Genomic DNA, 15,406 nt, shown 5'->3' with positions numbered 1-15,406 from the left:
TCACTTGGCTGGACAGTGACTGCGCCTTTATTGCCAAGATAATGGTATGAATTATTCAGATTAAAAAACCCTCAAGATTTGAAATCCATTTGGCAACACTGATTTTCCTTTTATACCATCATTCCTCATACCTGGATGTACAGCAGTACAGAAAGTCATGAACCATTTTGGAGTCTTCTCTCCTTCCATTCCACTTTTGTTAAAACATTTGTTATTTTAAGAAGGATAAGGAATAGGTTGTAAAAGTGTTAAATATCCATGTTTTAAAAAAATGCCAAAAGCTTCTAAGAAGAAATTGAATTTAATATGGAGACGTAGCCAAACGCATCTCAAATTAAAGTCTGCAACATGCTCCAAAGACACAAACTATGTAACTAAAACAAACACCACTGATTGTGCAGAGGAGATTACAACTGAAATATTCACAGGAAAAGAGGTAAAAATTGTTAATTTTGGTTAACAGATCTATTCAAGTTTATTTTTGTGCAGTATTTTGTAAGCAGTTGTAATTAAAACTGTAGAGAATTTGATGCATATAAATACTCCACAATTACTTAATATAGCAGTTTCTATAATGCAACAGTAATAGTAACTAATTTTAAACATTTTTATGTTTGTTTGACAATTTTGTAAGGAAGTCTAGGTTAAATTTTAAAGCCAGCATTTATCTCCCCAAACCACAAATCAAATCATTTATTGGTCAATTTTCATTTTCTTTGAACATTTTGCTTAAATGCTCAACTAGTGTTACAAGTTCAGGGTTTCCCCCCAGAGATTCAATCTGTTCATATGCTTCACGTTCAAGCTCTTTCAGAGTTTGTCGAGTGTACTCGAAGGAACCTACATTTTCAAGGTAATGTACACAGTATTTTTTAATGTCTACATTTTCTGTCCTTTGACGCAAAATATTCTGTACCTGAGTGCTTTCAGGCTGTGACCAAATAGCATGAATAGTCGGGAATGAGAACTTGCCCTCAGTTAAATCTTCACAAAAACTCTTGTTCTCACTATACTCTTTGGAGTGTAAGTTAGCATAGTCATCTCTTATTTGGAAGAAGAGCCCAAGTGTATTAAGGAGTGGTTTCAAGTCTCTTTTATAATTGGAGAACAACTGCATGAGGCCCACAGCTAATCCGAAGAGACCACCTGTCTTTTGCAGTACCATGGCTTTATACTCTGCTTCTGTAGGACACGTGTATGTATCTCTCCAATAAATATCCAAGCCTTGGCCCTGATGGAGTTCCAGCAGCTGACGAGTGAACACTTTCACAGCATCTGGGTGATCAAGTGTTAAAACCTTTTGTAGCCCAAGGAAATACACATAATTAGCAGAATTTATTACGGATGGAATTCCATAGATGCTATGAGCCACTGGAAAGCCCCGTCGTAGCTTTGAGTTATCTTCAATGTCATCTATGAGTAAGCTCGCATTATGCAACATCTCTGTCACTTCAATAATAACCTAATATAAAGAAGAGAAGAGTAATTAAGTCTTGCATTGTAAAATAAGTTTTAAATTTGTGGAATATTTTGCATTTAGACATCATTAACTAGACTTCCGCTTAATTTTGCTTAGTCCATCTCCTCCCTCTGTTGAAAGGTGCTCCCTAGGGCTTTGTTATTGGCCTTCTGCACAAAAATTAGTCTCTTAAATGTGGGTGACCAGAACTGAACTCTGTATTCTAAATTAAATCCTACCACTGATTTGTACAATGGGATTGAGGAAGGCACTTTTTTTTTTGCAGCCACACCACACTGTAGCTCCCTTCTGAGAGAATGACCAACACAATCAGCTCCTCTTCTTTTGCTTTTCAACTGACATGTCTTCAGACTATAGCAGAAATTAGACCTTAAATTCATGACCTACAATTTTGTACTATTGAATTTCATCCCATTTGTTACTACTCTTGAAGAGAATTAATATTTCCTTATATTACACTCATCTTCCTTCATATTGATGAGGCCTCCCAACTTTGTATCAGCAAGTTTCATTAGTACACTCCATCCCCTCATGTCAAAGATAAGGATTATAAACAATCACTGAAGAAATCTCACTAGTAACCTCCCTACAGAACAATAATTCACCCTTCACTACTGTGTTGTCTTCTCTTCAGCTAGGCCAGGGAGAAGTGTGGTTCCAAGATGAGATTTTTTTTTTGGAAGCAGATAGTTACTGACAGATAGAAAAGCTAGTTTAAATGGCAGAAAATGTAAAGACCACAAACTAGCATTGAGATTGTATTAATCAGATGAAATTCATTAGATGGGACATGACCTGTGAGCAACTAGAACAACTATTTTATGAGAAAAGGCTATGGACGTGTCTTGACTATTTGGTGAATTGATGCTGCAGTGACTGAGCTACCCACAGTCAATTTATTGTATCTGTTAAATGCAATAAATTGACTTCCAAGTGCTCTCCTGTGAACTCCAGTATTCCACCAGGATGAGAAGGGTATGGGGGGGAAAAAAGCTCCTGCCTACCTTATTGTATGGAAGAAACTGCAGTAAGTATGTCAACGGCAGCTATGCTATTCGTGCATCTAAAGTTGCATAGCTTAGAGTGATGGGATGGGAGGGGGGTGCGTGCGTGCATCTTGTAGACTAGGCCTAAGAATTTGGCTTTAGTCTAGCCAAAAAAAGTCAAAAGGGGGGGGCGCGGAGGGGGAAGATATGAATTGCTCTAAATATATCAGAAGGTAGACACAAGGGAAAGTGATGAGCTATTTAAGCTCAAATTATAGTGCTAAAAGAACAAATGGGTTCAAACTGGCCATTAATAAATTTAGGCTGGAAATGATCAGGTTTAACCATAAGAGTTGTTTCTGAAACAACCTCCCAATAGGATTTTGGGGGCAAACAACCTAATTAGTTAAGCTTAACAAATGTATGAGTGGGATTGTATAACAGGAATGTTGTGGGAGGGAGGAGGGGTGTTGGAGCCAAGGCTCACCTATCCTGAGATCCCCTTCCACTGTACGTCTTATGTTCCTAAAAGGCCTTCAACTGGTCACTTGCAGACGTCAAAAAGGGCTATTCTCCCCCAACCATGGGTTGTTTTTTGGCATCTCCTTCCTCTGAAGCATCCACACAGATGGATGCAGCTGGACCTGCTCCACCCTGTCTTGTGTCTTAAGTGCTTTGAGATGGTACTAAGAAGGTACTGAGAATTCTCTCAGGTTCTCTGATGCTCAGAATCTGACTGCCACATGTGAGGTTGGGAAGGAATTGTCCTCCAAGTCTAATTCACAGTGATGTGGGAGGTTATCATCTCTGCAGCTTGGTGTATGTCATCTATGAAAATCATCCGGTTACCTTCAACAAAATTCCCTGCCATTGCATAGACTGTAGCCATGGGTACACCTCCATCTCTCCAATCCTTTTCCTGTGCACACAACAACAACGTCCTGAGGCCTAATTTCAACTGTTGAGTTTAGAGTGTGGGTGGCTGAAGGGTACTGGTGGCCTATAACATACATGAATTCAGGTTATATAGTTTGATGGTCTCTTCTGCACTCGGAATGAACACCATTAAAAATGAAAAAAAGTAATCACAAAATAAAGAGTACACTTGAGAGAGCAAATCTGAAGGTAGGCAGATACATAGTTCAAGTCACCCAAACAAGCTTTACTTTGCCTCTAAAGTGCTACCTTCACAAAAATCAGAAACAGACACCTTTATCAACATATGGCACAGCAATGTCAACACTGAAGTACTGGAGTGTGATCACTAATTACATCAATGTATGGATTGGATGGATAATTTCTGATAGTCTTAAGAATTGGAGTATTTATCTTTTCACATAATATTGGGTGAAAAGAATATTTTGTACCTTAGATATAGATAATTTAAGAAAAAGTGAACTACGGGCTAGATTTTTGGAGAGTGTATTTGACTTGAAAGAGCCACACGGCTGGGGCATACAGCCAGACACCATAGGGGTCCTGACAGAAGTGAAACTTGCCATAAGCTGAGCATTAGATGGAAGATTCTAGTCAATGTTTTAGACTAGGGCAGGGGTGGCCAACCTGCAGCTCTCAAGTTGCATTCGGCTCTTTGGTTAAAGAAATGCAGCTCTTGTTCTGCGTGCATGCCCCAGCACCTCCTCACGGCTCGCTGCTCTGCACGGGCGCCCCAGCGCCTGCTCACGGCCGGCTGCTCTGTGCGCGTGCCTGGAGGGAGAAGCACATGGTGGTGGCTCCGGGACTCAGGCATTGGGGTACAGCAGGGGGTTTGGAGGTGCTTGGCTCTGGGGGAGAGGAGGGAGACTGGGTTAAAGCAGAGGGGATGAAACACCTTGAACTCAAAGTCTTCATGGAAGCAGAATAAGGCAACACAGATGTCATTTAAATTCGGGGGGGGGGGGGGGGGGGAGGGAGGGGAACACACCAAGAAAGAAATCGGCATGTACCTGGTTTACACTGTTTCTCTAAAGAAAATTCCAAGGCTACTGTTTGCTAGACTAAAGCAATTATTCTGAGATATGAGTGTCTCCCGTCTTGTTTTTTAATCTCTCATATTTGCAGTCTGGGACACCTGACTTTTTACAATGATAAAAGCCATAATTTTCATACTTTTTTTTTTTTTTTTTTTTAAAGAAGAAACCAAACCAGAGATCAACAAGTTGGAGTGAAATAGGCACTTCAAATAGTGCTAATTTACTTCCCAGTTCAGTTTAAATTAAAAAAACCTCACAGGACATAATAGGGCAGTAGTATTAAGTTTAAAATACATGGAGGGGACTTTTTTTTTTTTTTTTAAGTGTGAGACTATTACTGTATTCTTAAAGGTTTTTTTTATTTTGATGTTTGGTCCTTATCAAGTTCTGAAGATCAATGGATTGGCTGTGAATTTTTTAAGTGACTCAAGACTTGATTGGTTTTGGTTCAAAATGTCCTGTAAAGTTATTTATATCACTAGATTGTGTACTATATCTAGCTATACAAAAATATACATACAATACGTGGCTCTTGACACTATCCACTGCTGTTTTGGCTCTTCATCTCTAAGGTATCTAAATACATGGCTTCATCGATGGAGCCATGTAGATTAGGCTGATCGGCAGAGGGAAATGAAGCCGCAATTTAAATAATCGCGGCTTCATTTAAATTTAAATGGCTGCCGCGCTCTGCCAAACAGCTGATCATCAGCTGGTCGTCAGCAGATCAGGGCAGTCTGGACATACCACTGTCGACTAGGAAGCCTTTGTCGACCGGCGCAGGTAAACCTCGTTTCAGGAGGCATACCTGTGCCAGTCGACAAAGGCTTCCTTGTCGACAGCAGCACATCCAGACTGCCCCATCTGCCGACGACCAACTGACCATCAGCTGGTCAGCAGAGCGCGGCAGCCATTTAAATTTAAATGAAGCTGCAATTATTTAAATCGCGGCTTCATTTCCCTCTGCCGATCAGCCTAATCTACATGGCTCCATCGACGGAGCCATGTAGTTTAGACACACCCTAACTGGCTGGCCACCCTTGGACTAGGGCGCACTGGTGACTATCTGCCTCTGCATTCCAAGGCAACATGAACATGTAAAAGCTTGTTCAAAACTGGCAGAGAAAAAGCTACTGAATAGTTACTGAAGATTTCATACAGCTGGTGGCTTGTGATTTTGACATGGGAAGTGTCAAGCAATAAGTGATCCTTTCAACCCACTGTGGAAAACATGCAAGCAGCAGTGTTACTGGCTTGTTTTACAGACAGGTCACCAAAGGCTCTGCATTAAGAGACTGAAAATAGGATGCAATGACAGCATTCAATTACAACCTTTAAGAGCAACAGGTTAAATATACATTTTGGAGAACCACATTACACAAAAACAAGTAACATTGAGCAATGTTAATAAGCAGATATTTTCTTCATATTAATATTGAATTCGCAAGGCTTCAAGCCACAGGAAAATGCTTTCCAACAAGCTAAACCACCTTCAGCAAAAAGGAAGAGTTTGGGATTAGTCCCGTGGTGTCCAACACATTAGCCCAGTGCTCTCCAACCTTTTTACACCCAAGATCACTTTTTAAAATCTCAGAATGGGCCAAGATCTACCGCCCCGCCCCTTCCTTGAAGCTCCACCATCTCTATTCTCCTCCTGTCCATCACTTGCTATCCCCAGCCCTTACTTACACACTGATAAACAGTTTATTTTTAAATTATGCGACACATTCAATTAAAATCATGTGTTTATACAGTAAACTTCCGATAATCCAGCACCTTTAGGACCCAGGGGGTGCCGGATTATCAGATATGCCGGACTATCAGAAGGGGGGGGGCTATGAGGGGTCTGGGGTGGGGGGAAGCTACCCTAGACCCCCTCATAGCCCTCCCTTCTGATAGTCCAGCTCTGCCCCAGGAGTCCCCGATTCAGCAGCGGCTGGTCAGTTTCAGCAGCGGCTGAATCGGGGACGCCTGCAGCAGAGCAGCTGGGGTGCTGCTGGGTTGGTCCGGTAGAGCCGACCCTTGGCACTGTGAGACCAACCCGTCAGCACCCCAGCTGCTCTGCCCCAGGTGTACCCAAGTCAGCTGCTGCTGAAACTTATCAACAGTGGATTCCAGGAAGCTGGGGCAGAGCAGCTCTGTCTCAGGCTTCCTGGAGTCAGCCGCTGGTCAATTTCAGCAGCAGCTGAATCAGGGACAGCTGGGGTGCTTCTGGGTTTGTCCCGCAGCCCAGAGGGGCAGCGCTACTGGACCTACCAGGCAGCACTCCAGCTGTTCTGCCCCCTGCTTCCCAGATTCAGCGCTGGTCAGTTTTAGCAGCGGCTGAATTGGGGAAGCTGGGGCCAGAGCAGCTCCAATGATCCGGCTGCCCGGAGCACTTCTGGGTTCCTGATGGTGCTGGACCATCAGGAGTGCTGGACCGTTTTACTGTAGTTATGAAATAAATGGTCTGTTTTTTATTCATGCTATTTAAATCTAAAATGGAGCATTTATAATTATACATTTTGTGGGAACAGAGTACTGCAGCTGGGGGCAGGGGAGAGGGAACAGGGTGCTGGGAGGACAGAGGACAGGGTTTGGGGAGTAGGGACAGTTCTGTAGCTGGGGACAGGGGAGTGGGGACAGAGTTCAGAGAGTGGGGACAGTTCTGTGGCTGGGGACAGAGGCGTGGGGACAGGGTTCTGTAGTTGGGGAAGGGGAAGTGGGGACTGCATTCTGTGGCAAGGGACAGGGGAGTGGGGACAGAGTCCCCTGTATCTCCCTCCTCCCAGCATTCTCCCCCCCCCCCGGGAAACCAGCGGGCGCCTGCCCCGGGGGCCAACTCCCCCACCCGCGCAGGGAAGCCCCATGGGCACTTGTCCCCACGCCAACCCCCTCCGCACCGGGAAGCCCCGCGCGAACGCCTGCCCCAGGGCCAACTCCCCCCTTCTCCCGCGCGTGCCAGGAAACCCCCTGCATGCTTCCAGCAGGGCTGACTCACCCCTCCTGTGCGGTGCAGGGGGCCAGCCGAGCGGCTAGCGCACTTCTGAAATTGCCAGAAGTGGCACTAAGCTGTGGGACTTCTGAAGCCGACATTACCTCTTGAGGTAAGTAGTGGAGCTTCTGGGGGGGTGGGAGGGAAATGGGGGCGGGGCGGACAGGACACCACGCGAGAGACTGGTCGAGGCCTCGAGATCGACCAGTAGCTCGCGATCGACCTGTTGGTGACCACGGCATTAGCCTCTAGCCCCATGTGGCTATTTGGCCTATTGAGTGTGGCTAGTTCGCTACAGAAGTGGTTGGACACCACGGGATTAGTCAGTATTCAAAGCTATCAAAGGGACTCAGTCATCTGCACCTCAATTTTTTTAAGCCTCCCCCCTTTAAGGAAAAAGAAAAGAATGATTGGTACCTGTATTTTATCTTCTGGAACATTCAGCCAGTGATTAAAGGCCTGTGACAGTTTGGTTCTCACTTGCTTACCTATAAAAAAAATTAAATATTGATGAAGGAAGTTCCATCAGATCTAATACACAAAGTATTAGAACCCCCGTTCCATGCCTTTATTTCTGACTACTGCTATAAGAACCATGGGTACAAGAAGAATGAAGCTGATTAAGTGTTCCCAACAAGTTTGTCTTAAGAGGACAGAAGTACTGTGGGAAGTGGGAAAAAAGTAGACTACTTCCATGAAACAAACATCTTGTGCGGTCATATCTGAGGCTACATAGAAACAATGCTACACTACATACTGCTATAAATTATAGTTAGACATTGCTGCAATTAAATTGGTGAAATGATTTAGTTGACCATGGTGTATGCAATTTGTAGCTGAAATCAGTCAGCAACTGACAAATTTTATACATCTAAGTTGGTCAACATTAAGGATTTTTTCAGATACATAACAAGAGTTATAAAGCAAGGTTTCAGAGACAGATCATTTAATTATCATATTTGCTAGTGCACTGAAGGGATGATAAATAAAGCATGACATCATTTGCAGATGGCCCTCATACAATAAACTGGTCTTACTTTTCCCTGGCTAACTGCCATCATAACAGTCTTTATTCCAGCCAGGACAACAAAATGGAGTATTGTCTTATTTCTGTTTGTCTGCGCATTGGAAATCCACTAACTAATTCAATAAGGTTTATTGGCACCAGAAAGATGAGCAACTGGGTAGCAGAAGTTTTCTGATGGAGCCAATACCAAAGAGATCTTAATGCACATTTTGAACAGATGGAGAGAAATTTCCAAGTTTAGACAAAACAGAGCAAGCAATCACCTGTTTCTAAGATGAGACAGATTTAGAGTTCAAATTTCACTTTAAGCCAAATTAATTACTTATTTTATAATAAAGCAGGAAAATTAAATTTAAATATTTACAGGCAGTCCCCGGGTTACGTACAAGATAGGGACTGTAGGTTTGTTCTTAAGTTGAATCTGTATGTAAGTCGGAACTGGCGTCAGCCACTGCTGAAACTGATCAGTTTCAACCGCGGCTGAATCTGGATGCCAGTTCTGACTTACATACAGATTCAACTTAAGAAACCCAGGCGTCCCCAAGTCAGCTGCTGCTGAAACTGATCAGCAGCTGATTCCAGGAAGCCTGGGGCAGAGCAACTCTGCCTCGGGCTTCCTGTAGTCAGCCGCTGGTCAGTTTCAGCAGCAGCTAACTTGGGGACGCCTGGGGCAGAGCAGCTGGGGTGCTGCTGGGTTGCTCCAGTAGCGCGGCTCCTCGGCGCTACTGGAGCAACCCAGCAGCACCCCAGCTGCTCTGCCCCAGGCGTCCTGATTCAGCCGCTGCTGAAACTGACCAGCAGTGGCTGAATCAGGACTCCTGGGACAGAGGAGCTGGGGTGTTGCCGGGTTGGTCCGGAGCAGGGCTGCGGGACCAACCCGGCAGCCCCCAGCTGCTCTACCCCAGGGGTAGGCAAGAAAAGCCTGGTCTGCTGGGGAGGGGGAGGGGGGAGTGGGCACTAGCTGCACCTCCCCCCCAGCAGACCAGGGAGACGGGGGTGGCGGGACCGCCCAAGTCCTCCATGGTTTTGCTCCGTCTCCCTGCTCTGCTGACCTGGGAGACATGGAGCAAAGCCGCAGAGCACGCGGGCAGCAGGACAGTCCAGGCGCACTGTCCCACTGCTGGCGTGCTCCGAAAGCTTTGCTCCCCATCTCCCTGGTCCGCTGGTCAGACCAGGGAGACGGGGAACAAAGCCTTGGAGCACGCCCGCAGCGGGACAGCCCGGGTGCGCTTGAGCTGTCCCCCTGCGGGCGTGCTCCGCGGCTTTGCTCCCCGTCTCCCTGCAGACCAGGGAGACGGGGAGCAGCTTCTCGGCCCTGGAGGACGGGGGCGGTGGACCGCGGCGCATCTGGGCGTCCCGCCACTCCCGTCCTCCGGGGCGAGAAAAGGCCCGTTCGTAACTGCGGATCCGACATAAGTAACTTGGGGACTGCCTGTAAATGCAAGTTAATATGTATATGTCTATAATTGTTTTAAAAGTTGATTCTGCCCTAGCACCGTCTCTACCCCCAGCACCGGCGGGTGGAGGGGGGGGAGAAGAGGAGGAGGAGAGAACTAGGGATTGCTGTCGGCTGGGCAGGCAGCCCAGCTTGTGCCAGGACCAAACCTCACTACCACTCTGCAACTAAAGGCAGTAGGAGCTGGGCAACCTGCCCCCTGGTTCCTACTGCATTCTAAATTGTACAGCTGTAGCGGGGTTTGGTCCCGGCCTGAGACAGGACTGAGTTGGCTGCCTTCCCCTATTGAGTAATCAACCAACTACTCAACTATTAAATAACCTAATTTTAACATCCCTAGTTCCTACATTGCCTCTCCTCTACTGGGGAAGACCAATGAGGTGCACAGCCTCCTCCCTCAAACTTGACTGTTTTGGGAGGGGGGAGTGGAAGAGGATGTTGGGATTTTTTTTTTTTAAATTCAAAGGAAAGCAGCTTCTACCTTTCCCTCCAAGTTCACGGTCTCTTGACTTCCGGCCCAGTCTTATGGTGCTGGGGTTCTACTCTGGGGTAGGGGGCTTGCTCTCCCCCAAACTATCTGTAGAACTGCTAGATGAGCACAGAGGTAGAAGTACTAAACTTAGTGCCCCATATCCAATTTGAGGGTCCTAAGGAAACAAAGAGGAATTCAAAGAGAGGAATTCATTTTCCATCCTGTGCAGGGGTCCAGAAAAGCAAGCCCGCTTCCAGCACTAAAGTTCAAAACAGCAGCAAAAAGCTACCATGACATTCCAACTGCAGAACTAGGGCAATAGCATACAGAGGAGTTCCACTTAACTCAAAAAAGTAATCTTATGGAAAGGTCTGAAATCCATTTGAGAGCTTCGGATGCTATAAAATTCCTGTAGAGGAAAAGGTGAGGCACCCGTTAACAGTGTTTGATAGTTTGGAGGTCTCCATATTCATTCTGTGGCAAATTCTTGATTCTTTATTAGTGCATCAGTGGCATGCAACTTCCATGCAATGCTCTAATATGATTGATACACAAACAACTAGCTGCACAAGAATCCAGGAGATCTGATCATGCAATCAGCTACATGGCACATGTTATTTTGTCAGTCTGCCCACTGCATCTGCCAGATGTCTTCTGGGTCGAAGCTGGATAACAAAAAAGCTTCTCTAGATGCTCAGAATAGTCGGCAGGACTTAAAACACATACAAAAGTATGAAGTTGTCATGGAGTGGGAGCTGTGGTTAGTTAGAGCCTTCTACTTATGCAACATCCCTTTCAGGCTATGTCTAGACTGCATTCCTCTCGCGGAAGAGGAATGCAAATGAAGCAGATCAAAAATTCAAATAAAACGCGGATTTACAAATCTCGTGCTTCATTTGCATAATTGCATCAGAGCGCTTTTAAAAAAACTCAAAAAAGCCTCGCAGTCTAGATGGGATTCTTTTTTTTTGGGGGGGGGGGGGGGGGAAACAAAAAAACCCACACTTGAAAAAACCCTGTACTCCTGAAAAAATGAGGTGCACAGGTGCTTTCGAAAAAGGGGTTCCCTCCCAAAGAACCCCATCTAGACTGAGTTTTTTCCAAAAAGCCTTTTGAAAAAGCACTTGACACAGTTATGCAAATGAAGCGCAAGATTTGTAAATCCATGCTTCATTTGAATTTTTGATCTGCTTCATTTGCATTCCTCTTTCGAAGGAGGAATGCAGTCTAGACGAGCCGTCACTGGCTAGAAAACGTTTGAGAGAACTGAAAACCAAAAGGCAGAAGAATGGACTTCAAGGTGCTAGCTACAAAACTCAGATATGTTTAGTATGAACAAGGTCTATATGAAAACTTTTGACCTGAAAAAGATATGCAGTACCTGACCATGGAGAGAACTGATCTCTTGGGAAGCCATTGAACTCTGCTTTTTGCCCACTTGACTGCTAATGGAAGTGGAACAGTCTGTCCAAAGACAGTGACTTAATGAGTCAAACATCTGGTTGCACTGTAGAAGTTGAATAATTTCAGCAGTAGCCCCATATGTTAGATGACAAACTGTAGCTGTTTTTAGCTTCTGCTGGAAGTGAGCCTCAGTGTGTAGTGAGTGCAAACTAGTCACAGCAGTTCCTCCCTGCTCTGAAGCTGAAACGGTGGTCTCCTGGACAGAGGCTTGCCTCCAATAATTTCTCTCTCTCCTCTGTGTAACATACTTCGATAGTTAGTTGTCAAGGCCATTGGATAGCTTTCCAGGTTTTAAAACTGCAATGACCTTGGCGGTGATGGACTTCAATTACTCAGACATCTGTTGGGAAAACAACACAGCAGGGAACAGATTAAACAAATTCTTTGAATGTATTGGAAGCAATATTTTATTTCAGAAGGCGAAGAAAGCTACTAGAGAAGAGGTTGTTCTAGATTTGATTGACAAATAAGAACTGGTTGAGAATATGAAAATGGAAGGCAACTGGGATGAAAGTGATGATGAAATGGCTCATGTTTAAGCAATGAAAAGAGGGAGAAGAGTCCAATAAAGAGAATGGATTTCAAAAAAAAAAAATCAGACTATGGCAGACAGAGTTGGTAGACTTGCATCCTGTGGGATCTTACTTAAGGGGGGGGGGGGGGGCAGAGAACATTTCAAGAGGGTTGGGAAGTTTCAAAGGAGAGAAAGATCACAAGAACAAATTATCTCAATGAATAGAAGAGACAGGAAGTATGACAAGATTACCCTGACTAAACCAGAAGATCCTGAATGACCTAAAATAATTAAAAAGTCCTACAAAAAGAGAATTAGGTCAAAATACAAGGGATGGACATAAAACAAGTAACACAAGCGTGTAGGGACAAAACTAGAAAGGCCGAAGCACAAAATTAGATCAAACTAGTTAGACAAAGGGTAACAAGAAAGTATTCTACAAATACATTAGAAGCAAGATGAACAAGGACAGAGTAGGACCGTTACTCAACGGGGAAGGGGGAAAGAAAAATATGTGTTAAATGACTTTCAGTTTTCACCCAAAGATGTGAGACACAGGGTGGACTAGGTCCTGATGCCCCCTGCCAGATACCCTGTGGACCTGCCATATCCAACCCCCCCAAAAAGCAATAGAAGAGTCCTCCAAGCAGGCTAGAGTGGCAGTGGAAGAAGCAGCCAATCAGAGGCCCTATAGAAGGAGCTGCAAGACTAGACAGCAGTCCATGTCTCTGGAGGTCTCAAGGTATGCAGGCCAGGAGACTGGTTGACAGTGGCAGCACTGCTGACAGCTGCTGTGAAGAATTACTGGAGACTGCTGGACTGTAATGGGCCTACAAGAGCCATTAGTGATTATTTTTGGAAAGTCACAAGACTGGAGAGATTCCAGAGGGCTGGAAAAAGAGCAAATAGAAGACTGATCTAGAAAAAAGGGAAATAAGGGCAATCCAGGGAATTACACACCAGTCATCTTAGCTTCAGTCCCCAGAAAGGTAATGCAACCAATTAAGCAATTTGCAAACACCTAGAAGATACGGTTATAAGTTAAAATATATTTAAACTGGAAAGATGCCATGAATACCAGCTGTTTTCCTGATCTACTAGCAGACAGGGTAGCAATCTCGGTTCTTGTGCAGAGCTGACAGACTTGAAGGGGCACTTCGTGTGCATAATTCTGTGAGGTGTTTGTCAGCTTACAAAGCGTTGAAAAGTAATTTCTGAATTTTGTGGTATGCATGTTGTGACGCCATGTCAGGGTTCCCGACACTGCACCCCCGTAGCAGCAAGAACCGACTCTGCCAGCCAGTAGAATAAAGGGGGTTTATTGCTTCTCCAGGATTCAGCACAGCATAGATGTGATGTACCTATAGGAGTCTGGGCCAGGATGCCTCAGACCCCTTGAGATGGGGTCCCTAGGCCCCTAAATTCCAGCCCCTCTTTAGTCTGCTCCCTTCATAGTTTCAGCCAAAATCTGACCCTTTCTCCGAACATGCACTTTCTTAGTTCCCTCGCTGCCCCAACTCGTCTGACCGGTTGGGTCTTTGCCTACTGTGACTTAGGCAGCATACCTGCTGGGCAGTGCTCACAGGCAGAGGCCAGTAGGGGTCATCCACAGCCCAAGCACAGCAACCAGCAAGGTACTCACACATCACAGCGCAGGCGGACCCTGGGATGCAGAGCAGACAGCACCCCAATTAGGCCACACATGTATATAAGGACAAATCTAGGTGACAGAAGGATCCATGATATATATATCTTGAGTTCATGAAGTTTGTGGCTTCTGTCACCATGTATTCTTATTACTTTATAGGCCAGGGTAACCCAACCCACTTCTCCCACACCCTACTTCAAAATAATACACTAGAAAGGGAGATCTCAGCATTCTATTATAATGGTTTGTCATTATAGTTTTACACAGGTGTAAAAAGAAAGCCATATACAGTATTAGAGGGATAGCCGTGTTTAGTCTGCAGTATACAGTATTGTCCATTTAAGTAGACACAAAATAAGAAAAATTATACATCAGAGGGGTAGCTGAATTAGTCTCCAAGGTGCTACAAGACTATTCATTGTTTTAAATTTTTCCAGTTACAGACTAACAAAACATGTAGATGGTATCATGAGCTTTCGTGGGCAGAACCCACTTCTTCAGGTGAATGGAGTTATTAAAAGTCCAGTTTCAAAATAAACAGGGGATAGCAGGAAGAGAAGGAAAAAGGAAGAGAAAAAAATGGGGAAGAGTCAATAACAGTGTCCATGTTACATGAAGCTGATAAAAACCAAACCATTGTTTGGTTCTTTATGTCATCAGGATGTGGAATGTAGCGGGCCATCTAGTCAATGTCTATTCATACCTCTGTTATAGGTATCAAACTGTAACCACAGATCCATGAGTAAGTTAAATCTCGATACGCCACTTCCGAAAGGTTGCCAACCACTGCACTAAAAGGTAAGATCTGCATCTTCATTTATTCATGAAGCTGCTGTAAGTAGAACTATTATTGACTTTAAAAAGTATCACCAGCACTTGGATCTGTACAGAGGCGAATAAGTCAAATCTTGGCATTCCACCTCTGAAAGGTTGCTGACCCCGAGCTAGTCGCTTTGAATGTCTCTGCTCATACTGCAGGGGCAGTCACGGGATAGATTAAAAGGGTTGGCAGGCCTGATCTGGCCAGTGGGCCATAATTTACCCATCCCTGGGCTAAAGCGTATGCACAACAGTATGCCACTACCATGTCCAGTCAGGAGGCAAGTAATAAGGTAAAGGCAAACAGACACACATTGAAGGAAAATATACAGATAGAACATTGACGGGTCTGAAACATGTTTTCAAGTAGGGATGTTAAAGTTTGAGTAGTTGACTAATCAAATAGTTGATGCAAATTGCATCAACTATTTGATTAGTCAATAGGGCACCTCCACCTTGGAAGTGTAGCAACAGCCCTAGGGCTATTGCTACCCTTCAAAGGCGAAAGAGTTATGGGGAGCACAGGGTCACCTGGGAACTCCTTCCGCTGACCACGGGCTCCATGCAGCACTCCCACTTTTGAAATGCCACGG

General features: G+C 44.8%; 1 protein-coding gene across 20 annotated transcripts in view; it reads right to left on the bottom strand.

The window, feature by feature from the left end:
- Window positions 1-282: 282 nt before the first annotated feature.
- Window positions 283-15,406, bottom strand: part of GGPS1 (geranylgeranyl diphosphate synthase 1) — a 40,943-nt gene continuing 25,819 nt past the window's right edge. For 4 of the 20 annotated variants that reach the window (XM_075924774.1, XM_006122054.4, XM_014573077.3 and 1 more), the window contains exons 3-4: window positions 7,831-7,901; window positions 283-1,462 (exon numbers count right to left, since the gene is read on the bottom strand). In XM_075924774.1, the coding sequence (XP_075780889.1) occupies window positions 701-1,462; window positions 7,831-7,901 (833 nt within the window). In that variant the 3' untranslated portion in view covers window positions 283-700. Of the gene's footprint in view, window positions 1,463-3,315; window positions 3,467-3,965; window positions 4,251-7,830; window positions 7,902-10,377; window positions 10,686-10,713; window positions 10,778-11,749; window positions 12,173-13,911; window positions 14,148-15,406 lie in introns of those variants that run through there. The other 16 variants (XM_075924783.1, XM_075924787.1, XM_075924777.1 and 13 more) reach the window with 16 other exon arrangements.

The sequence above is a fragment of the Pelodiscus sinensis genome, chromosome 3 (genome assembly GCF_049634645.1).
Source record: "Pelodiscus sinensis isolate JC-2024 chromosome 3, ASM4963464v1, whole genome shotgun sequence".
Taxonomy (NCBI): domain Eukaryota; kingdom Metazoa; phylum Chordata; order Testudines; family Trionychidae; genus Pelodiscus; species Pelodiscus sinensis.
This window is presented reverse-complemented; position numbering and strand designations above follow the sequence as displayed.